This window comes from Cololabis saira, chromosome 10, assembly GCF_033807715.1.
Source record: "Cololabis saira isolate AMF1-May2022 chromosome 10, fColSai1.1, whole genome shotgun sequence".
In the NCBI taxonomy this organism is placed as follows: Eukaryota; Metazoa; Chordata; class Actinopteri; order Beloniformes; family Belonidae; genus Cololabis; species Cololabis saira.
The window spans coordinates 35767753-35793814 of record NC_084596.1 but is presented as its reverse complement, the minus strand read 5'-3'; the positions used below and the strand labels follow the sequence as shown (position 1 = coordinate 35793814).

Sequence of the window (26062 nt, the reverse complement as noted above, 5' to 3'; positions counted from 1 at the left end):
CGGTATGGGCGGAACTACTGGCATCACACGATACCATTTCTTGATTGGAGGACAGAAAACATTACAACCCACGACAAAAGCAAGAGCGAAACCAACATTTGTAAACACTCTCTGCGGCCCGCAATCTTCTCTCAAACAACGTGGCAATGATTGTACATACGAGGTACCAAAAGCCAAGCGCAACAGAAATAAGCTGCTGGATGACTCCATTGTCACTGTTAGTAGCTTTGCTTTTGTTGTCGTCGCACTACTATGACGCCACGCTAGGGATTTGGTCTACGCCCCGCGTGGGCCGTGGCGGTCCGACTTGCAGTGGAAACGCCCACCTGAATTGACTGGACCATTCTAAACTGTACTGGACCGTACCGAACCGCTCAGTAGGGCATTGGGGGCCTTTCCGGAGCAAGGATTTAAAAAAATGTTTTTCTTTTACACAAATAAATAAAATAAAATAGGATACGGACTGTTAAATGGCTGTGAATTTTGTGGTGTTTTGTGAAGGGGATGTGTGTTTATGTTTACTGTTGTCGACGTGACTTTCATCGTATTTCTGGGAGTGTGGCTGTGTTTGAGGCCTTGTGTCTAGTGACGGAGGTGTGCGGTTTGTGGTTGCTTGCGAGTTGGAGCATTTAGAGCCTAATTTACTGAACGTTTTCTGATCTTTTTCTTACAACATTTTGTTTGGCCCCTGCTTGGTGCCATGACCCAGTTGGACTGGGGGTGAAATAATTGGTAGACTTGGTAGATCCACACGCGTAGGACCAATGATCAGGAAACAAGAGAAGGAAAAAACCAAAGCGATGTTTTAGTAATTTCAATTAAAGGAGCTTGAGGCTCCTTTTAAGAAATGAGACTCTCTAGCGCCACCCTTCACCACGACGGTCGTTGGGGGTACTGCAGCCAACAGTGAAGCCGGCACGGGAGAACGGGGAGAACGCACATGCAGCGTCATGTGACGTCACATCTGCAGCCCAGCGCGGGAAATTTGGGCTCGAATTGCAGCACATTTTGCAGCACACAGCCTGTTCAAGGCAACGGAGAGATACACTAGAGGGCTCATTCTTTTGGGTTTGGAACGCTTCATCTGACATTATTACTAGAAAACGTAAAACGTATACAAATTTTTTTTATAAATCCTGCCTTAATCCGGCCTCAAGCTCCTTTAATTAATGAAGGAAAACTTTTACGTGCCCAGGAGTGGCTTGTAGTTGTGAAAATATGATGCCTGGAAGATTCCTCCGGTTGATCTGACCAGGGCGCTGCGGGAGCAGCTATTGGCAGAGCTGTCTGTCAATCAAGTGCATGAGCCTGAACTCCTGACGCAGATGAGGCATCTTCATGAGCTGACATCTGCGCCTACATGCCGGACTATTTACATCCTTTTACAAAAAGATGTTGAAGTGATGGTTCGGGCCTGTTATGGAAATGATATTGAACAATAAAGGCTTTTTTTCCCCCTCTCCCTAATGCTCTGTCTCTGAGCTAGTGGGCGTTTGTCTGATGAGCAGTTGTTTAGAGCTGCAAACAGGGAGGGCAATTCACATTTAGAGACTGGCTTTAAGTTAATAGAGTTTGATTAGAGGTTACATTTCCCCGAACATAAACAAACTATTTAATGATGTGTTTGTGCCACAGGAAGTTACGATTGTATAATAAAACTTAAGTCATTACGTGAGACAAAATTATCATTGATCATTTGGATAATTGATCATAGTCAAATCTGTGAGTTGATAAAAATAATGATATAAAAAGAGACAATCAGAGATACTACACTACAAAAAGATTGTGAATACAACATGTATCACTGAATAAATCAGTAATAAAATGTGACCGCAGTAATATTCTTTATAATTATACACTTATTCTTTGATCTTTGATTGAACTGTGGAGCTATGAATGAAAATCAAGTAACATCAGGGAGGATAGATAATAATTATAATAATAAAAGAGTAAAGTTTGAGGCTTTTATTCTCTATTGATTATTTCACACGGATCATTTTGGGATGAAAAAGAAAAACATTCTTATGATAACATCACTTAATATTTTGCCCTACGAATGACAGGAAGAGAGAGAGTGAGAGAGAGCGAGAGAGCCAGATAACAACCCAAAAGTCTCCTACATGTAGTCAGTTTTCTTTCTAACGTGTCTAATTTTTCTTTCTAATGCGTCTAATTTTTCACCAGAGGTGTTTTATGTGCTGTGGTGATGCTCTGCCTTGAAGGGGTGACTCCCACTGACATCCACGCTGGCACGAGAGTCGTGTTTAAACTCCAACTATTTGAAACCCTGCAGAGACCTGAACACATTTCTGGTGTCATATTGGAGTACATCTGACACTTGGTTGAAATACCTGGTTGATCAAATACGGGCCTGATGGAACTGAATTTAATCTGTTTTGATCTGTGCTGTGGAGGACAGTGATTATGGACTGTCCAGCGAGAGCTGATCTGGAGAAACCGAAGGACACTTTCTCCACAGAGACTGACGTTATTGATGTGTTTCCATTCACCAGACTGAGGATGTGCTGTTGCAGGGAGGCAGCAGTGGTGCTGGTCCTGTGGGGGGGGCGTGGAAATCTCCACCAGCCACACCAGGACTTGGATTGTATCGTATTGTAAAGAGCGGCCAAGATCACCTGACCTCTCCCTGCAACGTGGGGTTAAATATGGTCTTCATGACTTATAAACATTAAAATAAGATTAACTTGAATTCCTTAAAAGAAACTGAATTACATTAAAGCTTAAGTGAAGTTAAATGGAATTCAAATGAGTTAAAGTTTCTAAATGAGTTAAAGTTTAAGACTCTTCAACTGACACAATTAACACTAAAGTTAAAATTATCTGATGTAATTACTTACACCGGCAAAATTGTAGACTGAATTATAATTCTGGATAAAGCAAAAATCAGACCAACGCAAAAGTATTAAATTATACAAATCTATTGACAAAATAGGATCTGAGCATGGCTCTGCAGAAAAGAGACACGAGTAAAGTCCCATCAAAAAGACTTTAGATTTTGCTACTTTGACCTGAACATCTAATGAGTCATAAACTCTACAAAATATCAATAAACCTTCATGATTTTCTAAAAAAGTTTAATATAAATGGAGAAAAAAAAAAGATGAATAAGTCATTCAGGTTAGGATTCAGGACTCAAGTTGGTGTTTTTCAGGTTTAGGCTACTAGAATAGACATACAATAAGAGCTAAATGTTTGAAGGGCATAAGTCAAAGACTTTAGGGATGTAAAATGTCAGGATGTTGTTAAAATGATCAGGTTCACATTACAAATGAGACACCGGTGATCTGATCCCAACCTTTCAGGTTGAGGAGCCACTCGAACTTTGAGCAGTTTAATGAGGTTTATTTGTTGTTTTGATGATTTAGTGATTGGTTGGGCGCTAATATTGATTAGTCTCTCTCTCCTTAGTGGTGCTGTTTGGGTGGATGATTGCTTCTAAATTAATAGTGACTGTTTCATTAACAATCGAGGCCATGTGTGCTTCAGATGCAAGAGGAAACGGTGATCAAATTATCCCAGAGACAAGTTTCTGTTGAGGACGGACAACAAACATCCAGTCTAAGCGTGCGGAGTAAGTTGTCTGACAGTTAATGACATGGAGATGATGAATCAGCGGCTGTCATTAGAGATACACGCTGCTTAGTGATCGATTGGTTTGGCTGTTGATTTTGAAGCCACTCCAATTAAATATTTAAAAGTCAGGAACATGTTTAGATTCTGTTATCAGATTTTAATCAGTTAATCCCTTGATGCCTGAAATATGACACACAACATTTGAGTTTTGATTTAAATAGTTTAATTTAGTGTTTCATTGAGTACACCACTAGTTTTGTCTTTTTCCCCATTTCCTTTTTTGTTATGTTGTTATGATTTGCTGTCAACACTGACCTATTGCATACTAACTCACCTAACTCGGCATGAAATGCTTCTGGGTCGACCCATGCTAGCATCACCTTAAAGGGGGTCTTGAGAGGAAGATCACCTCAGTAATTGCAGAGAGAGTTGACACAAGTGTCAGACTAACACCAACAGTACTGCTTCAGGTCCTGCAGCAAATCTGCAAGCGATTAACTGCTCTTTTGATCTTCACAGAGACGGCTGACAGAGGATTTTAGGAATCGTTTGCGTCATAGAGCTAACCTGTTTCTAGATTCTTTAGCAGGTTTCACCCAATGGGGGGTCCACCTGAAGCCGGCATCATTTCATCAGCCGAGTCGTGAGGATGTGCTACGTGCCTGTGTGTGTAAGTGAGTGAGTCTGTGTTTGAGAACTATGTGTACAGGTGAGCCTGTCCAGCCGTGCTCCTTCAACATCCCGCCATGTGGCTGGGTTCTGGTACTGGTTCCAGAGTATCCTGAATTCTGCGGACTTTTGGGATTTTGTCCCTATAACAAAACTCAGAATGGATTGTGATGCCTTCGAAAGCTGTTTGAATGTTTGACCATTTTGGATAATAAAGACTGATACAGACACACACGCCCAATCCAGCCGTTCAAGAAAGGAAAGTGACGGCCAGCAAGCTCTGGTGTCACCAACATTTGGATCGTCACTAGAACACGCAAGACCTGTGTTTTAACTTAACTGAAGACCTATATATATAGGGGTGTAACGATACACTAATCTCACGATACGGTACGATACACGATATTGAGGTCACGATAACGATATGATACGATATTATAGCAGTATTTTTTTAACAACCTTGCATGAGGAACATATGACTTTTATTTGAAAGACACAAAATACAAAACAATGCTGTGCATTTGCCCTATTGTTACAGTTTGTAATGCTTTATAACTGTTTAAGTTTTAAAGAGAAAGCCAGGCCAACCATTTTCCACAAACTGAACTAAAAGTAAATGTCAGGTTTGCATTATGCATCTTCAGTTTCATACAAGTACAAATATTTTGCCACAAACTGAATAGTTTCTCTCATGTATGATTTGACTTTTTTCTTTTCCAGAAATGTAACAACTAAAATTAAATAAATAAAAGTAAATAAATACATACAATTTTACATCATAAAAAAGATTGATTCATGCTCACCTTATAAGTGTAAGAGTAAAACTGTATTTTAAGTTTCATGTCATCAGTATTTCCTGCTAAGACTAATCTCACTGGTTATTTTTGTTTTGTTCAGGTCTGCTAAAGATGTGAATCATTTGTTCAATTGCACAGAATTCCATGGAACAAAGCTGGTACCGTAATCTATTCATGTTGTGTGTCCGCTCCACTCGCTCCTCTAGCCTCACGGGACCTGAGACTCTGGGAGTCTTGTTGGTGTTTACGACGGACATTCAGGACACCTGTCTGCATGATGCAGGTCATTTACAGGTGCATATTCATCTCAAGTGCACATGGGTAACGTTGGTTTTTGTTTGTTTTCCACAGCAGTGTGGACCACAGGGACAATCCCAGGGACTCGGCATCTGTGACCTCACCAGGGTCGCTGCTTGTGGTGTCACAGACCATCTGTTCTGATTCAATGATTTGTCCGTTTTGACCCTATAAGATAACCCTCAACTTTTCTTTTCAAATTCAGTATGATTCAGTACTACTTGAATAGCATTTACCCTATTACAATGTTAAGTGTCCCTAGGGGTTCCTCAGATGTCCAAACCGACATCCCCTGAGTAAATATTAGAAGAAAATAACAAGAAAGAAAGAAAATCATGCCGTTAGAGCTCTGATCACACTCTTGTCCCAGAGTTCTCCCCACAGAGGGGTCTAGACTCCCCTCCCATTCAACTGGGACTATAACTAGAATGTAAAAATATATATAAAACCGCATGTTGTCGGCTTGAGGCGCCCTTTGTTGATTATCATACAAGTAGAGATGCAAACTGCACTTATGTTGAGTCCAGCTGCTGGAATCCTGCCATTGAAAGAGTTTACTTCAAGGGTGTATAGAGGTGTTACTGAAGGAGTTCTGATTATTTAGTGTTGCTGAGAGATTCCTTGTTTATAGTGGGAGCTGCCCCGATGTCAACTGTCTTTATAATCTTCTGACTCGGGTTCTGAAACACAACTGTTTTACTTCCTTATTTTCTTTGTTTCGTAGTCAGTGTTTCTAGTAAGTGTAGGTAGAACCAGGAAGTCTTTTACTGGCTCCTGGACTTGTGTGGCTTGATGTTTGGCTTCTGGTGGCCGCAGAGGTAAACTGGACTCTTTGGTTAGCTCCTTGGCTTGTGTCTTGTGGGCATTTTCTGAGCACAATATACCAGCATATATACATATCATCAGTTTCTAAACCGTTTCATTATTCCATTAATGATTGATGTCACTCACTGGATGTTCATTACTCATTATGACATTCATCGATCTATTCTGTACATGTTAATTGATGTTGGTTGCAGAAACCTTTTTAGTTACAGGAAAAGGTGGGGAATTGTGATGGGAATGTCTTCACTCAGTGAGGTCATTGTGAGTCCACTCAGGTCAGACCATTATTGTGTCTGTGCACCTTGGGGTGAGCTGTCCTACACAGCTGCTGAGATGTAGTATTGAGAACTGCAGGTTATTTTGTCTAAAGAGCCCTGAGTTCTGTTCTGTAAAACTGTTGCACTGGCAGCTCTCTCTCTGGGTCACTCCTGCATTGAAGCTTGAGATGCACGTTTTAACCCTTTCACATGCAAAAGATATTTAAATAATTCACTGATTCAAGCCATATTGCCAAATCTTTATTCTAAAGTGCTATTATATTATTTCAGTCTTATTGCACTCACCTTGAGTGGTTAAAATATGTTTATACAGAACTATTACATGTGTTTTTTTTCCCCCACACTTAATAGAATATAAACAGCATACTGACATTGACTACATCAACCAAACTAGCCTTCTCATACCAATGATCCATCTCCATTTCATGTTTCTGACAAAACTGACCTCCACTTTATCCAAAACTTGCAAAATCCTTCTTTATAGGAAACTAGATAAAGTTTTAACCCTTCTTAGCTTTGGGTAGCTAATTACTCAAACTAACGTCTTCATGTGATTTAAGTCCAATTACTGTAAAAGAAACGTAGTTAAGGAGACTTTTCCACATTGTCTAACGTGAAACAGACTGAAATGTATGGCCATCATGAATATGTATAAGAGGGTGCAACTAATTCAAAAAAATGAGCATCTCTCACCTTTGCCACTGCCTGGTCAGTCTTCTCTGGCGCGCCGCGGTATGCCTGACTTATATCACCAAGGGGCAGGGGCATGTACTGGAGGGTAAAGTTGCTTTTTGTTGGGGAGACAAGGAAGAGAACGAGGCAGGAGAGGGGAATATTATTTTTGCAATAATAAGCAAAAAACAAAAATAAATAAAACGTATATGACGCTAACCAGAAGAAACAAGAAACGCCCAGGGCATGTACAATAGTTGTCTCCAAATCCCAACACCCACACATCCTTGCACACAGACAGGAGTAGAAACTTTCATACCCACGCATCTGTGACTGGCACACACGTCAGAGGACTGATGAAACCCTTTGAAACGATCTGTGTGTTGTGTTTGACTTACTGTTCCAGCGCCCTCGCCACATCTTGGAAGCCCATTGCAGTGGTGTTGTTTCGATCCCATGTGACACTTCTGAGCGGGATCAAACCGGCAGGAAATCAGTTAAGACACGACAGAGATGCAGAGGAAAAGGATGGCTTGCTTTCTGAAGCTCCTCGCACAGACATGGACACGTGCTGGTGATCACCACTGCTGCAGCACATCTGGGCCCGTGCAAATGGACAAACACTTCCCCGGCAACCTCACTGCCAAAGAGGGCTTTTTCTTACCCCAACCCTTCAAGATATCTCTCTTTCTAGTCCCTATTCAGAATTTCTCCATCCTAACCCTCCCTCAACCTTCATACTTTAATACGGACGGTTTTATTTATTTATTTTTCCACCTTTTCACCAACTGTTTCACATTAAGTTTTAAGCCAAGCCTTTGAATCCCCTCCCCATGTATCTTTGAAACCTTGCTCTGCTCCTCAGCTCTTCAGCTTCCTCTCCAGAGCCTGAATCAACATCTTCATTCCACTTTTTGAAAGCTGTCTTTTTTTTTAAACATATTTTCCCACATACTTTTCTTCTTCTATGAGGAAAAAGTGCCCACGCTTGCACACACCTGAGTGTTGTGTTGATCTGCAAAGCTTTGCTGAGCATCTTGGCTCCGGAGTCCTCCAGGAGGTTGCCACTCAGGTCGACCTTCCGCAGGCAGGCGTTGGAGCCCAGGGCGTTGACCAGCACCGTGCCCCGCTGCCGAAGCCTCGACTCAGCCAAGGAGAGAGACTGCAAGGCCTGCAGCGTGGTAGAAAACTACACATTTATCTCTCCTTATCAATTTCTACCAATGGCTTGCAAGTATTAAAATATTTTCAAGATAAATGGGATGGAAAAATGACGTTGATGCGTAAAAGCATTAAGTACCCCATAGACGTCCAAATAGAATTAATACTCAAAGTAAACGACAGAAAAAAAACTGTTTATTATAATCAAGTTTGTTATTATTCAAATAGTTTAGGTTTTAAATACTATTTCCATAACAAACCCACTTTCTTGCCTTGAGTTAAATGTGAAGAATAACAATACATTCATATCTGAATAAAAATGAGGACCTGACTGGAAGTTAAGTGCTCAGGTAAAATAGCATCTGCATTCAAGAGGCATAAAAAAAATAAATAAAATTAAAAAAAATAAATAAATCAGGTCCTTCGCAAAACGGCGAGCTATTTGTAAAAAAAAAAAAAAAACAAGCAATTTCCAATTGTTTTCATTGAGCTGCTTGGGTATATAAACACAAGCTTTGACTCGCGTACTTGAGAAATGAAGAAAAAAAAAATACAATCTTCAGGGAGCACTCAGATCATTTTGAAGTCTGTGTTTTCATCACTTAGTGTGCAAGACAGTCGGCCAACATCTGACAAACTAGCTACGCTCCTTTAAATGTTCATTTACTCCCATCAGTGTCAGTGTGCAAGCACACGCGCTTCAGTTTGTACTTTGCGAAAGAGCATCCTTGTGAGCCATCATCATCATCATCATCATCACTGGTAAATAATTGAGTAAGCGACTTGTCACGCTGGATTTGCAGAGAAGAGTAAAGAGAGAGCCTCGGGAGTCTTGCAAATGAACGGAGAAAAGAATCATTTGCCGGGCTCAGAGTCGACATGAGTTGTGGGCATGTTTGCCCGTGTGTGTGGCAGGTGAGAGTGTGCTTAAACAGCCACAAATGGGGACGAGGCTTCAAAAGTGGCGACAAGTGGGTGTTTGTGTGAGTAGTAGAAGTGTGTGAGGCGACAGATCTGTGATCTATGTGTAGGCAAGCATCTGTGCATGACGCCACGGCGAGTGTGTGCACAATACGTTACATAATCAAACTCACACACTCTTCTTCTTGGATCAAATGAACTACTTTCTGCAGAATTTCATCCAGCACCCTGAGGAGGCAGAAAGGGGAGGGAAAACATCCGTCATGTGCTTCACTTCCACAACCATCTGCACAGGCTGTTCCCGCCTGGTCCGTACCTGCCCTTGAGGTTGAAGTTCTTCCCCAGCATCAGATGTTTGAGGGAAGGGTGGCGGGAGAACGCCGGGATGACGGACAGCATGTCAACATCCAGACCTGATCCCAACACAAAGCACAGACCGACGCGTACATTACTGGAGCACGAGTGCAACCCCAGCAGTACTTTGCTCTTGGGAGCCTTTATGAAATCTGCTTCAAGGTAGATGTTTAATTAAATCCTTATAAGTACCTATAAAATATGAGTATGGGCATTAAACCTTCAAAAGACAAGATATTAACAGATACAGTATATTAAATAGAAAGAGTCATATTTCTAACCGTTCTAATTGACAATTTCTGGGCTGTAGACCAGTTCTGGGCTACATACCAGTTACAGTGGTGACTCATCTCTCAATCTGCCAGGTTTGAACATTTCTGGCTCTCAAAGCTCCGTTTCTTTCCCTCCCTCCATAGTCCATTTTGGAAGAAAAATATCACTTCCCACTGAAACTCCAAAATATTCCCAATTAACCCCCATGCTCGCCCACTCGCCTTTACAAAAAGCTACAGGATGCAGAATGCTGCAAAGAGAAACTGGTAAATATGGCAAAATGTGTCTGCCATCAGACAAAAAATAAAATGGGATAAAACAAGCTCTAATGCTTTAAGATGTTTTAAAATCTTGATTTATGATACAGAGCAGGAGGGCGCAAGATTCATAGGTCCTGCTCAAATTACAGTTTGTCCATTTGGCCTTGCTAACGTCTGGTAAGAGCAACATCATCTTACATCTTCCTGTGTAGAACACGAATTCAACCAGGATGCAAGTTTTTCACATGACTGCAGGGCCGATACCACAAAACCAAACCTGTGAGGTGACAGAGATCCCTCAGCCTGGCACACCTCCTGAAATGATTAGCTTTTGTTGTGGATGATTCAGCTAAGATTATAATTACACGTGTTGATCAGGGGAGTATTAGCTCTCCCATCACCATTCGCGTGGCAGCCGTATTCTTCTCCATCCTCAGAGAACAGATGGCTTGGCCTTTAAATTCTTTCTCCAGGCAAAAACACCAATTAAACCCCTATGTAACTCATCTCCTTTCATTAATATTACATAATGAGACTTTTTTTTCCTCCACGAAAATCCCTTTTGACTCCAAATGCCTGAGCTGTATTTTTGGACTAAATATGTAAATTATCCTCATCATTCTTGTGTGCCACTTGCTCCTTGTTCTCAATTATTTGGTTGCTATTCCTTTACAGTTAGTTGGGGGATATTTCTGTACGCTGACTGACCTGGCCACTAATGCTTTTCCACTAAAAGTCCAGATCACGCCTTCAGCCAATAATATTTTTGTGTGATTTCTGAGCCAATCAGCCCTTGTTCTTTCAGTACCCTCATATTTGCTCAAACTGCCTTTCGTGCGGCTTTCCCCCATCTGCTCCTCGTATGTTTCTCCAGGACATATCCACTGCATCAGCCATCTCCTAACATCTCACCAAGGTCTTCAGAGATGTGGACAAATTTGTTGCTACCATTCCATTAATGAAAGAAAAACCCAAAAAACATAATTTCATCTTTATTCTGCATAATATACCAGTATATGGCACGCTGCACATGTCTAACAAGTTATGGCCTACTCTCTGGACTTTTCTGTGAAAATAAAGAATGTAATAAGACTGTCAAAGATTAAAAAAGTCAGGCAAACAGCAAGAGGGCCACATACCTCGTAGTTCACATCATATCATGGGTTTTGAATCTGACTGTTTTTCAGATCCGTTAAGCTTCAAAATGAAAACGGGGAGTCATATTGTTTGGCTTTCTGTTTTCCAGTGATAACTATGGTAAGCACACTTACAGCAATATTCAACAGTTGTTTGAATAATCTTACAAGAAAATTATGCCAAAAAGGTGTCGGGGATAAAATGCATTAAAATTTGAACACATTTATAATGAAGAATTTATCTATCTTCTTTCAATAAAAAAAAAATAGTAAGACTCTTCAAAAAAAGTACAATAAATCAAAAGTGCGATAAAAGAGACATGATATCCTTTTTTCCTTACCATTAGACCTACTTAATTAAAATTCTGAAATTAATTCAGATACCAACATCAAAAACTAATGTAAGTGGTGTCTTAGATTAGATTACATCTTTATTGTCATTGTTTTATAACAACGAAATTAAAAGTACCATCAGTCAGTGCTAAAAAAAATAAAATACTATAGTATCTAAAACATTTACACACAAAAGAATGAAATAACTGATTAAAACCAATATCCTCAGTGATGAAGTGGGATGCTGCGATACATTTCACAGTTATTTATGCTTTATTTATCACAAGGTGATTTACGCTTCCATATTGAACTGATGAAGTATGTCAGCCACAGCTGGACAAAGCATGGCCAAACTTATTTTATTCAGTAAGAAGAAATAGTTCACGAGCCATAGATTGCGAATGTTCGATGCTACATACAGTCAGTCCGGAAAGTATTCAGAACGCTTCACTTTTCCCACATTCTTTTATGTTACAGCGCTATTGATAATAGGAATAAATTCATTTTTTTACTCAGAATTCTACACAAAACACCCCATAATGACAACATGAAAGAAGTTTTTAATGCGACTTTTGTAAATTTATTAAAAATAAAAAACTACAAATATCACCTGTGCATAAGTATTCAGAACGTTTGCCATGAAGCTCAAAATTGAGCTCTGGTTCATTCTGTTTCCACTGATCTCTCGCAAGTTGTTTCTACAGCTTTTAATCGGAGTCCACCTGTGGTGGACTCTGTGGTTTGACTTGAAGTTTGGCTTGAAGTAGGTAAGACGTTAATTAGTTTAAATTTCAACCTAAACATCAACTTATTGTTGAGTTTTGGACACCACTGGCAGAAATGTGAAAAACTGATGTCTTGTTTTTTTTTTCAGGCTTACGACTTGGAAGAGTTGCCATGGTTTCTTACCATTATCAGAGATGTCTAAAGTCCCCACACATGAAACCCGCGGGAAAAGCTCCTGAATCACTCCCGCACCGGCTGACCTCAGCTGTGAGAGGAAGACAAGAAGGGAGTGGAGCATGATGGGATAAACCACGAGTGTTAATCTGTGGAGACGATGAGTGAGCGTAACTGGAGTACCTCACAGCTGCTGATGTCCAGGTGTAAGTCGGAGATATGGGGGTTATTGGACAGGCCCAGGAACAGAGCCCTGGAGGGAAACACAAGCAGGTTAGGTGGAGAAAGGGAGTCTGTCCAGGGAGGGTGAAGGCTATCAGAAAACAAAAAGATACAGGAAGAATGGTGAGAATAGTGATGGATACATGAAGAAATTTGGGCAAACAGGTCAATCAAGGGGCAGACAAGTGAGACTTGTGATAGAAAACTGATCCTTCTCCTACAAAACTGCTTCTCTTCCTCCCTCTAAGAACTTGAATGGGATCAAATATCCCATCCCCACCGGCTCATTCTGTTCCACATTCTCATGTGTACACCTAAAAGTTTTAGAGCCATCTTAAAGGATTAGGGAAAAGTAGCTTACAAAGAAGATTCATAGCTCACCAACTCCCCAACACAAATCACCTCAAAAGCGTTCAATATTTATTCAGAAGAAGCAGCCAATTGTGCCGTGCACGCGCCCACACACAGGTTTGTGTAGGAAGAGCAGTGCATCCGCACACTGAGACCCAGCTGGGTGTCTTTCCAGAGTAACAAATACAGACTTGAAAGTTATGCACCGGGACGACGTAATCAGGAAAAGTGCTAAGTGGGGAGTCCACTCAATCTATTTTGGCTGGGATCCATCACGAAGCACGCTCAAATCTCAATTGCTGGTTTTATTTTCATGGGTATTGATTGAGTTTGTTTGGGGTTTTTTTTTTGGCTGTAGGTAGTTAACAGCAGGCCGTACACCTAACAGATGAACCGTGAAAACAATGTCATTTGTTTAGTTTAGTTTAGTTTTATTTAGCACATAACATAAAAAAAATAACATTACACAAATAAGTTCAGTTAAAAGAAACTGTGCAGGGAGGAGCGAGCAAGCCAGTAGGCTTATGAGGAGCCCCCACCTAATAACATTTAACAAAATACTTATGAGTCTACAAAATCATAAAAATAAATCATAAAAATTGCATGTAGAACATGAATGAAAATAAAATAATTAAAAAAAAGATAAAAAAATTACTGTACACATGATCATGAAAATATGAGTATTATGCTGAACAAATGGCAACACAGAATATGAAGATTGAACATTAAGAGCTTTCTTGACTACATTGTTGAATTAAATGCTCTCTTGAGCGACTTTTGAAAATGGATAGGGACCTACAATTGTTTGCAATATGGTACCAACTATTCCAGACTTTGACACCTCTAAATCTAAACAAAAATTGGCTTCTTGATTCCAGACATTTAGGCGGATGTAGGGCTAGGGCCTGCCGAGTTGAGTAGGAATGAAATTGATAGTTAGTGGCAAAGTATGACCTAAAGTGCTCAGGAACATTTCCTTCTGAGGAAAATATTTTGTAAAGAAAAATGCATATTTGGTAACTGTTGATGTCATAAATAGTAAGGATCTGTAGATTTTTAAATAAAGGAGCAGCAGTAGCATCCCAGACAGATCGAGATGCAAATCTTACAAAACGGTTCTGGAGAATTAAGATTTTATGGAGAGTAGTTGTAAATGTACTCCCCCAAACAATATTGCAATATGAAAGGTGAGGATAGATTAAACTGTAATAAAAAGTAAGTAGACACTGCTTAGAGACAAGGTGTCTAACTTTCCTTATTATGCCAATAGATTTGTTTATTTTCTTACTCACAAAATAAACCTGTTCTCTCCAACACAAACGCTCATCAATAATTATTCCTAGAAATCTTGTAGATGATACTTTTGTGCATGTAGGGAAACTCAATTTTTCTCCTTTTGTGACTCAAGAGTTGCCTTTAACAACAGATCTCCTGGATCTAGCAAGAAAACAGTCCTGCACAGACACCTCAGCACGGTGGAAGCTGTGTGATCGAAGGCCGGGCTGCAAACACAACGTAAAAAAAAGTTTGAAACCTAACGTGCACCTTTGCTGATTAGTTTTCACTGATGGTTTGGATGCCTTCTACGCTCCAGAAGGTACAGGCTATTTTGTATTGAAACCCAAGGCAAACAAAAACAACACGTTGTGCACAGAGTGGTTCTCCCCAAAGCCTGCTGGATTACAGCCTTATCCCCCTAAGGCCATTGTTCATCAACTATGCATTAGGCTTCAGAGTACAGGCCAGAGCCAGCGGGGTATTACATTTAAAGGCCTTCAACATGAACCCTCAGCTATTGCATCATGGCTGGATATACATTTGACACAACAAGCTCAGAGTTTGAAATATTAAACTTTTTATCAGGCGCAAATTCTTGCTAAAAAGAAAGAAAAAAGATGGCATTAGTCAAAAAAGCTGTTAACACTCAAAGGGGTTGGTGGTGAGTTGTCATGAGCTGTCTTCAAACCCATTTAAATTAAATCATGTACTATCATGAATCCCGAGATCTAAACGGTGCCTCAACATTGTCATTTGAGGAAAAAAAAAGAAAACAATATCTAAACCCGACGTTACTGGTCCAATCTACCAGTTTGAATAAGTTTCAGCTTGATGCAGTTGGACAGACGGACAACCCTTCGTGGCAATGGCACTTCTCTGCAGACTTATAATAAACCTGCCACGTGTTAGATGCTCCAACATTTACTATTTTCTAGTATTAGTAGCTCAGTAGATGCTTCACAAGGGCAGAGATTCAGTTACCAATCAGCTGTTGCAGGCGCTGCAACAGTAGTAGGAAATACACAGTCAGCAGGATACTCGGAAGGGAAATAGCCACAAAAGGAACACGACTCTTCAGGATGTTACGTCTGCACAACACGAATAACAGGGGAAGTGCTTGCGATAGACAAATTAAGGCACTGGCACTAATCCGCTGTTCTGTTTATCCTATTATAACATGTGTGAATATCGGTACGTGCAAACCCCTCAAATAATGCATGCACTGCACGATTTTACCAATATTTCTGTCTCTGATGGAACTCACACTGTATGGCAGGGTTGCCCGGAACCGATGCACAGGAACGGGAGTTGGACAACCCTGCTGTACAGTACAACAAAACGCAAAAGGATCACGATTTGTGTGCTCAAACTGTACGGCTCGACCGTTGGCCGCATTTCGGCAGCTAAAACTTCCTGGTTATTCTATGAACCAGGAAGGCCCCTCAGATCCTCTGGCTCTTCCTTTCTAGCTGTTCCACAGAGTAGAACTAAAAGATTTGGTGATGCTGCTTTTAGCCACTATGCTCCAAAACTGTGGAACAGCCTGCCGGAGGATCTGAGAGGAGCTGGAAATGTGGACATTTTTAAACGTAGACTAAAAACTCATCTCTTTGGTCTGGCTTTTATGTAGCATCAAATTTTATAGTTTTATTCTGTTTAACATTTTTTAAAGGTATTTGTTTTATTTATTTATATATTTCTTGTAATGTTTTTATTATTATATTTTATTGCTGTGGACTTATTATTTTTTAGCCTTAATCCTTGAACTTTTATCATTTTTTCATTTTAATTAACTATATTGTATGTCAGTGTGCATTGGTCTCCCAGTTTTTATTTTTTTGGTCTCCCAGTTTTTATTTTTTTTGTTTATTACGCTTATTTTTTAGGCCCTCCAGAAAAACGCGATTACGCGATCGCATAATTCATTGCATAATCAGCCAAATGGCGCAGATTACGCGGGGATAGATTTATTCCTAAAAGGGCGCATATTTGCTGCGATAATTGCATATGTCCGGGCGAAATATGCGATTATGCAGGGATTATGCGGGGCTCGCTTGATTTCACAATATTCACAACATTTTCGTATAAAGTTTGGAAAAGGGGGAAGTGTTGTGAGTGACATGTCGGGACGCCCGATCGCGACGTGCGGGACCCGCCCGGGTACCTCCGCACCCCTCGCAGAAACCGCCACCTCCCCAAACAGCAGCTCTCACCCGCGGGGGTGAGAGGTACAGGGAGTGCCGTCCCCGCCGATCCCCCCCGCGCAAGCGCGGCTGCCGGTGGACTCATGCGCACGCTCCCATCCACTTGGGGACCTTGGCGGACGCGTGGGGTGACGAAGCTCTGGGTCGTCCCCTCACCGCGCCGGTGCGCCCGGCAATCACCCGAGCACCGAGCCGCGGGCTGGGGGGGGAGAGACCAGGCGGGGACCGGCCTCCGGGCAGCCACCCCCCCCTCTCCACCTGCGCTCTCCTTTTTTTTTTCGTCTACGACCTCAGATCAGACGAGACAACCCGCTGAATTAAGCATATTACTAAGCGGAGGACAATAAACTAACAAGGATTCTCTCAGAACAATCAGCATTCTTTTAATCTGTGTTCTTATGTATTGAGTGTTGTATGTTTTTATCATGGATAGTAGGGTTATTAGTCAGACTCGAGGTCCAGGACCTCGAGTCTGGATGATGATGATGATGATGATGATGATGATGATGATGATGATGATGATGATGATGATGATGATGATGATGATGATGATGATGATGATGATGATGATGATGATGATGATGATGATGATGATGATGATGATGATGATGATGATGATGATGATGATGATGATGATGATGATGATGATGATGATGATGATGATGATGATGATGATGATGATGATGATGATGATGATGATGATGATGATGATGAGTAGCGGCGAGCGAAGAGGGAAGAGCTCAGCGCCGAATCCGCAACTTCCTGCATATTTTGCAACTTTCCGCATATTCCACGACTTCCCGCATATTCCGCAACTTCCAGCATATTCCGCTATTTCACTGCATAAAAAACCTGCACATTTAATCGCATAATAAATGATTTTAGCCCGCAGAATCAAGGATTTTTGCCCGCGTTTTTCTGGAGGGTCTAATTTTTCAATCAAAATGTCAAAGCACTTTGTATTTCATGTACCTGGATGAAAGGTGCTATATAAATAAAATTTGATTGATTGATTGATTCATTGATTGATTGATAAAACTGGACTTGTCGGATGAATATACCAGACAACCCTGGAAGTGCTGCCTTCAGAAGGAAAAGAGAAAAGACCTCCTGGGAGAAACACTCTGCCACATACATTTGCACATGTGATCAGAGCAAAGTCTCGCAGGTGGACACAAACGTGGCTCAGGAGTGGGCATTGATTATGGATCAGCCATACTATCCAATAGGAACTGGAGGTAAGCAACAGTTTGCTAAACTAAGGTGAAAATCTAACTTTTCAAAGCCTCCTTTCCTTCCATCCTTCTCATTGATTTCATATTTCACCTAACCATCATCCTCCTCTCCATCCACTATCATAACTAAGAAGCTGGATTTGTTAAACCAGATGTTTTGAAAATGATAGGTAAAATCTCCAACTCCTAGTCTAAACTCGTTCATTAACTGGTGGAGAAAGAAAAGAAAATCCAGTTTCTCAGAAACTAAACAGCATTAAGCTGAAGGATCATGACTTGGTTGATCACTATGCCTCCATCTTACTTATTTATTTACAGACACTAGCAACTGAGTCTGGTGACAAGTGGCACTTCCCACAGCTGTAGGAGCTGTTGATGGTAAAAACATTTTAATTTAAATCCCCACAGCAGCGGAAGCATGTTTTACTACACATCCAGGTTTATTTATGCATGTACGGGACCTCAGGGCGGAGTGTTTGGATGCTAGAGTGTTTTCCCAGTTGGACGTGAGAGCTGCTATAAAGCACTTCCACTGATACACTGCCCAACAGCAATGTTGTGACGCCCTACACCAGGACTGTCCAGTTCTGGTCCTGCAGGGTTTAAATGTTTCTCTGCTTCGACACACCTGGTCTCATAGAATGGATCATCATCAGCTTCTCATCAGGGTCTGAACATGTTCATCGGTGGTGATGCTTTCAACGGATGTCTAATGAAACCCTATCCTTTTTAAAATTTTGAGCCAACGCACCTTTGACTACCATCTTCTCAGGTCTAAACAAAGTTGGGAGCATCGTCTTAGTGCATCTGCTATGTAGACTCTGAGACGTTAACCACCAGCTTAGTGAAGAGGACCTGAAGGAAAGAGGAAGCACTCCAGTCTTTATCCATGGAAAGAGCAAGAAACCCCTCTGTGCAACCCCAGAAGCAGGAGACGCACTTTGCAAACACCTGCAGGCAGCGTATCAAGGCAAGAGGATATGGTGTAAAGGTTTTAGTAGGCAATGAAATGCACCATTTCTAAAAGCAACTTAAGTTACTCATCTTTCTATTACAAAATAAATTGCATACATGAAGAGATACTTTGCACTGAAAAAATGTGAATTCATGTAGTAAGTCCAATTCTCTTGAAATCGATACATGAAAACATGAAGTCCACTTCCAAACTTGAAGCCTCACACATACGTTGCCACTTTGTCTGGCCCTCTGAGGGTTCAGGTTGCCCTCGTATATCTGATGTTGGCACAGCTGTCTAAGGCCTCGTCTGAGATGAACAGGACCTGCTTCTACTGTGTTATTTTTGCCATCTCAGTACTGGTGTCAGATGACTTAGGTTTAGTTCTGCCTACCCGGGGTATTTTACCACGCATTGTGACATCTATGTGAGTGTTCCCTTCTAATGCAGGAGACTGACTACAAATTACAGCAGACATTTCAGACCACTGCTTCTTGTTGATCATCATCTGATTGGGTGTCCTGTGTCACTCCAGTATCTTCTAAGGCCCCGTTTACACGGGGCAAAAACGGAGGCGTTTTCATGCGTTTTGGCCGTTCGTTTACACGGAAACGCAGCTCAAAGCCCCCAAAAACGATCATTTCTGAAAACTCCGGCCAAAGTGGAGATTTTCAAAAACTCCGTTTTCACGTTTGCGTCTAAACGGAGGAAAACGGAGGAAAACGGAGATTTAAGCTTCAGAACGTCACATTATGCACCAGAAACTCACCAGCGTCATGTGTGCGACCTGTGTTTACAATTAGTTTGGCCACCGTCAATATTGTCTTGTATTTTACCTGTTTTATATTCTAAAGTCACACTCAAAAGTAACTCCCCCCCCCCCGTCCAGCCTCCTGCTCATTCAAGCCTGTGAGCGCGTCAGCCAGCAGCATGAAGCCTGAATTATGGTTCCGCGTTAAATCGACGGCGTAGGGTACGCGGCGACGCGCATCCTACGTGCGCGTCGCCGCGTACCCTACGCCGTAGGCTCTGCGTTGGTGTAACGCGGAACCATAAATCAGCCTTAACTGGAAGTTACACACGTGTCATTTGTTGATGTTTTTCCGGGATTCTGATTGGCTGGCATGACGTTAACAGCGTTTTCATGCGGGTCCGTGTAAACGAGGATTTTTTTGAAAACGTAGAGGGGAAAATATCCGTTTTTGTAAATACCCGGCTACGTGTAAACGTGGCCTAAGTCAGAGTCAAGTTGAAGGTAAAGACAAAGGGACGATGACTAACGAGAAGTTTAGCCTTCATTTCTTCAGTCCATGACAAACAATGCTTTTGATTGTTTTGGCACAAGCGCAATCACAGCTGAAACCACAGCTTAGACCTGCTCGTACCTCTGCTTCAACTGATACTCTGATTAGTCAAAATTCCAGTCATGTCAGAAATTCTTTCGATCATTTGATTACAGACGGGGAGCAAACAGTAGCCCCTTGTAAACGGCAACACGGATGATGCACGAGAAAGCCACGCAAAGACATTCACACAACTGAAAATTCAGGTCAAAATCAGAGGAAAATTTCAATGTCTGCCCACCTTAGCTCATGCTTCAGCCTACACCTTTTTTGGTCACATCTATTTGAGCCATCTCTGCAGTGCCTCTCTGGTTTTGCTGTTTTCCCCATGTGTGCTGTATGATGATGGTTGCACCGATGTAACAACATTGTTTTTTGAATGACCAAAATAAACAAACAAAACCTTAAATTGCATAAAAGCAGATTACGAAATACCTGGATTTAAAGGCAGAGTATGCGTTTCTACGTAATTTCACAGGGCGGGTTCACACTGGGGGAGGGTGGGAAGAGGCTTGTGGGAGTTCATGACAGGCTGTTTTCTCCAAGAGCACTAAAGAGTACAGTCCAAAAAAGTTGAGACAATAAAGCTTTTAACACTGTCATGTTTTCATTCCAACTCAAATTACTTAAAAAATATTCTGACATTACTGATACCAAGGGATAAAATGCTTATGTTTTTATTTTGTCCCATTCTTCCCACCCACATGCTTTAAGGTGCTTAAGAGCATGTTGCATCATTGCATTTGTTCTTTTAAAATACACTGCATATTTGCTGGGGACAGGTCAGAACGGTTTAGCTGCCTGACCTTCTCCTGGCCCACTCACATCTTTGTCATGTGTGCAGAATGGGGTTTTGCTGACTCGTTGAAAAATGCATGGACATCACTGAAAAGACATGGAGCTGAATGTGGCATATGTTGCACTAAAGTCTCCGTGTACTTTTCCACATCAATGCCACCATCACAGATGAGTACTATAAATGCCCTCCTCGAGGGAATCTGCTGTGGTCTTTGTGTTTAGTCTGTAGTCCAGCAGCCATGTCTTTTCTTCCATAAAAAGATCTGGTATACTGACTATAAGGTTGTTTTTTTGTTTTGGGTCATAGATCCAGAATACATTTGCATTTGTTAAGTGGGTCTACACCTGATGACTGCATAGTAGAGCACGAACAGCAGGCTGCACAGCTGAATGTGTGTCTGACATGTTGGCTTGGCGTTCAGTGGGGCTCTGCTACCTTCATTACAATCGTGTCTGGCACTGCTATCGATTTATGCGTCAGCTGAGAAAAGATAGACTTCCTTTTTCACAGGTCACTCCATCTGTCACAGCTGGCCTTAAAAACAAAAACAAAGTATCTGCAATTCACCTCCAAAAGGCTGTTTTGGTGTGCTTCTTTATTGGCATCTTGGTTCACGTTATATATGTGTTTAATATCTGGAGGTGTTTTGTGACACCCCCCAAAAGGTGATGCATTATATAAGATTATATGGCACATTCTCTTTCAGTTGAAACTGTACAAGTCATTTGCATGTAAGATGTGCTGGCAGATTTTTTTTAGACTTTCAAAGGTCTTCTTAAATCCTTATCCGTCAGAGTGACTCACCTCAGCGAATCAGGCGGGACCTTCATAGAGGACAGACTGACATGGGCCAAGCTGAATGCCGAGCTGAAAAACTGGCGGAAAGTTGGCAGGGAGTCTCTTGCTTTCCTGGGAAAATGCAACACAGAATAAAAAAAAACAAACCAGAAATGACATCCAGGTCAACAGCACAGCAAACAGACACACTGAAATGGTGAAGCTGGCATTCATTACTGCCATCACTTAAAAGGTAACACTAACCCATCATCCAACCATCTGCCTTGGAAATATGCTAAATGAGCCTCTCACAGAGAGAAGAACACACTATTTCTGCATGTTTGTGCAATATTTATCTCAGCTGAAGGCAGAGACAACCGTACATTTACTGGATGGATTTGGCACACTGGTTCTGGTCTGCTGAGTGTTTTCCAAAAGCAGCCAGTCTCCCACTTCAGAACCTATGGTACAAATTATTCCCCACTCCAGTCCTCATTCCTGGTCCTCGAGAGCCGCTGTCCTGCATGTTTTTGATGTTTCCCTGCATCAACACACCTGATTCTAATTAGTGGTCATCACCAATGTTTCCTCCAGGTCTGCACAGTTCTGTTGGTGACACAGTCATCGGTATCAGGGTTTACTGGAGCAGGGAAACATCTAAGATATGCAGGACAGCGGCTCTCGAGGACCTGGAATGAAGACCACTGCCCCACACTGATCAGGAATCATTAGTAAAAGGAGTCTGAAGAAATGAGGATAAAGCAATGAATGGCAGGATGAGTTAAGGGGGGAGGATGAATTCATCTTGAGGAAAGATGAGGTGTGTTTTTCTAGGAAATGACCTGTGACCTCCCTTCAGGAAATTGATATGTTGTTTACTTGCACAAGCTATTTTTTTATTTTCATTATCTTGTGCAGCATAAAAGCCTTTTCACCATTGCATCTTTATCATTCTGCTGATGATACTGATAAACAATGAGCTTATAATAACAAGGAAGCGGCATTGCCTGCCTTTAAGCAAAAGATCCGTAACGCTACCTGAGCCTCTGAGACGGATCATTATAGTGAAGGTTGCTCTGCACTCTTCTTCCTCTGATTTCTTCTTCCCCCCACGTGCCCATGTGTCTGGCACAGCTGTTTCATAGATATGAGAGCAGTAATGCACCCATTTGGGAGCATAATGACAAATCACTCAGCCTTCCCAACTTTAGCTCCAACTTCATAATCCGTTTGCTCTGTCAACACAGAGCCCGTGCCGTCCTTGTTTGCATGAGTCATGCTTTGGTGTATGTTATATCTGCAGGGTTAAAATTAGCTCTATCAGAACTTGATCCCTTGCCAAGCATGCTTCAATAGACAACATATAAGATTTCAAGCCCTGATGCATTTCTAGTGGATATTTATTTCAAACCGCACATACATTGTGTGCGTGCAAACGCAGAGATTCCAGGATAAAGAATCACTGTACTTATGTCACTTTTAAAAAGGAGACATATCTAACTTTTTTCCCTAAATGCTGAGACAGTTTCCTGAAGTCTTAAAATGCTTTTGTCAAAATAGTAAATGGATGCATACGTAAACTTTTCATCAGTGCCTTTTCTGCTGTTTTGAAACTGCGTGGTTTTCTGGTAGAGGTGGGGTCAGCTGCTAACACGACTCCACCACATTTCTATGTGGGAGGTTTCTCTTTTTAAGTATGGCTTACAGGTTTGTGCTGCAGATTTTTGATACACAGAAAGCATAGAAAGACCTGAACGTGGCTAAAGTTAAAGATGGGAACACTATCATGTTCGGCTGATCTGGATTTGTGATGCAAATTTAAGGCACTCGTGGTCATATTTTGGCTTCACAAAAAGTGTCGGCTGAGTTTTTCGATTTTGCAGTCACTTCGGGGGGGAAAAAAAAAAAAAAAAAAAGGGGGGCGAAAAAAAACGCCAAACAATTCCTGCTACGTCCCTTTTAAGAATCATCCAACGGTGATTCTGCACAGATAAAATTGAATAGGAGCATGTGTAATGGGGATTTAGCAGAGTAATTTAAGTCATAAAGAGTAAAAATGGAAGTAGTAAGAAAATGGAAAAGGTCAAGAAAAAGAAAAAAAAAAGATGAAGACATTAAGATAATAGTGAGAGAGAACCTGGCAGCTGCATCAGTAGCCCCCTTCACTGCCAAAGTGATAACCTCACGGTGTGTGCAGCACCAGATCTCCTCCGGCCCCATTTGTAATGATTAGCATACAGAACAGCCTGACGGAGTAGGCCTTCTGTCGCTCAAGAACAGATATGGCGCCACCATCTCACATAACCCCCTCCAGGAAGCGGCGTCAGAAACTTGTTAACACGCAGACGTGAGTGTAACACTACGGACTAGGGCTGTTCGATTAATCGATTTTAAATCGTAATCGCGATTATGTAATTAGAACGATGTTAAAACGTGAAACTCGTAAAATCGATTTTTCACTTCTTTTTTTTTTACCTTGTCTGCACACATATTAATGATTGATACCATATTAATGATTGATGGAAATACCTCTCAATACCTGCGACAAGTGCCCCATCGGAGAGGCTCTTTAGTGTAGGAGGGGGCGTTGTAACATGCCACCGGGCATCTCTCAAGCCAGATGCGCTAGACCGGCTCGTGTTCCTTGCAAAAAACTTGCAAATGTGAATAGCAAATGTAATGACTGACATTACACACCTCTACCTCCTTCATGGGTTGCATTATTATTTAGCATGCAAAGACCCAGTTTAGTTTAATTAGAAAATGTCTTGTTTTATTTAATTGGAAATATAACTTACTGTATGTTTGCAAGTGCTGATTTGCTGATTTTTTTTTTCCAGAGATAAAACTTTATATTTTATTATATTTTTTAAAACTTTTTTTCAACTTATTTTACAGAGTTTTGCACTTTATTAATTAATTTTTGGTTTAATAAGAGCAAAGTTTGCACTTAAAGCCCAATGGGGCAAATGTTCAATAAAAAAACAGCATATTTGAAATCATTTCTTTGCCTTTTGTCAATTCACAAAATAATCGTAATCAAAAATCGGATTTTGAGAGAAAAAAATCGAGATTTTATTTTTGGGCAAAATCGAACAGCCCTACTACGGACTGGTCGTTGTTTCTTTTTCAAGGTGTTTTTCCATACGGCGGGTGGAGAAACGGGCTGAAGCAGTCCATTTTATGTCCACGAGCAGCAGTCGAGCTGTTCTTATCGGCTCGATTCAGCTTTGTGGCTCTGTGTTGTCACCGCAACACCACAGCCATCTGACCGGCATCACTGAGTCAGCGTGTGTTTAATACCAGAGGACTGGCAGGAGGTGGGACGCACTGTGAGAAGAGTGGAGGGGAAGGTGGAAGATGTAAGGAGAAAAGAGCTGTGGCTAAAGGCAGAGGATGCATAGAGATGGGTAAAGTGATGAAAGTTCACGAGTGGGAGCGAGAAATACAGACAGAAATAAGAGCCATAGAAAGGGGCGAGATAAAAACCCAACATGAGATGGAGACAGGAGGTACTGGCAAAAATGGGAAGGAAGATAATATACAAAGAAATGGAGCAAGTGCAGAAATGCAGGCGCAGGAGCCTGGGGATTAGAACAATAATTCCCAGCTAAAATTAGACCCATTTTTCACCAACTTCTCTCTCTCACTAATTCTGTAATGTAATGTTGAGCAGGGAGGCTCCTAGGCTCCTGCGGGACACGGTGTGATGCGAGCTGGAACCACTCTTGCCTTCTAGCTAGGTAAACACAGACGCACACATTCAGCCGACACACACATCCAACACCCGAAAGAAAGAGAAAAATGGCTTACGGACACGCAAACAAGCTCTTAACAGGCAGAAAACTTGTTAGCAAACAGTGACATATGCACATGGAAAGCTTATAAACACATTCTGCACACACATATGCAGCGAGGCAGAACAAATGAGGGATATGAGGCGAGTGAGTATGCTAATTCTGTCAGCAAGGTCCAGGGCAGAACACTAATCTCCAATAGAAAACAAATGATGATGATCTCCTCCGAGCCCCTCCGGCAGGATTCCTCCAGAGCTGTTCAGCTGAGTCATAAAAAAAAAAAAGCACAACCAAAAAGGCGTTTCTAAATAAAAACTGGGAGTTACACTTGAGGTGAGTGCCCACCTGTGAGAAAAGGAGTTCTTGGACAGATTCAGGTAGGAGAGGTCGGCACAGCAGCCTCGCAGCAGAGCCCCGAACAGCTGCCAGAGACGGAGAGAAAAGCACGCAGGATTTCATTCAGCACAGCCTCTGTGATCATGTTGTATAACAATCTGCACAAATTTGTATAGCACAGATACAAGCTGGCAGACGCACAATGCAGACAAAAAAAAAAGGGGAGAGGATGAGATGTTACTGCTCATCAAATCAAAACAAAGTAGTCTTTTAAATTCACTCTAATGTTAATTTC

At 41.5% G+C, this 26062-nt stretch overlaps 1 protein-coding gene across 2 annotated transcripts in view; it reads right to left on the bottom strand.

The window, feature by feature from the left end:
* carmil3 (capping protein regulator and myosin 1 linker 3) overlaps positions 1-26062 on the bottom strand; it is a 124519-nt gene that overhangs the window by 31672 nt on the left and 66785 nt on the right. For both annotated transcript variants that reach the window (XM_061732790.1, XM_061732791.1), the window contains exons 15-23: positions 25777-25853; positions 21662-21766; positions 12654-12723; positions 12480-12561; positions 9531-9627; positions 9388-9442; positions 8131-8303; positions 7531-7599; positions 7154-7247 (exon numbers count right to left, since the gene is read on the bottom strand). In XM_061732790.1, the coding sequence (XP_061588774.1) occupies positions 7154-7247; positions 7531-7599; positions 8131-8303; positions 9388-9442; positions 9531-9627; positions 12480-12561; positions 12654-12723; positions 21662-21766; positions 25777-25853 (822 nt within the window). The remainder of the gene's footprint in view (positions 1-7153; positions 7248-7530; positions 7600-8130; positions 8304-9387; positions 9443-9530; positions 9628-12479; positions 12562-12653; positions 12724-21661; positions 21767-25776; positions 25854-26062) is intronic.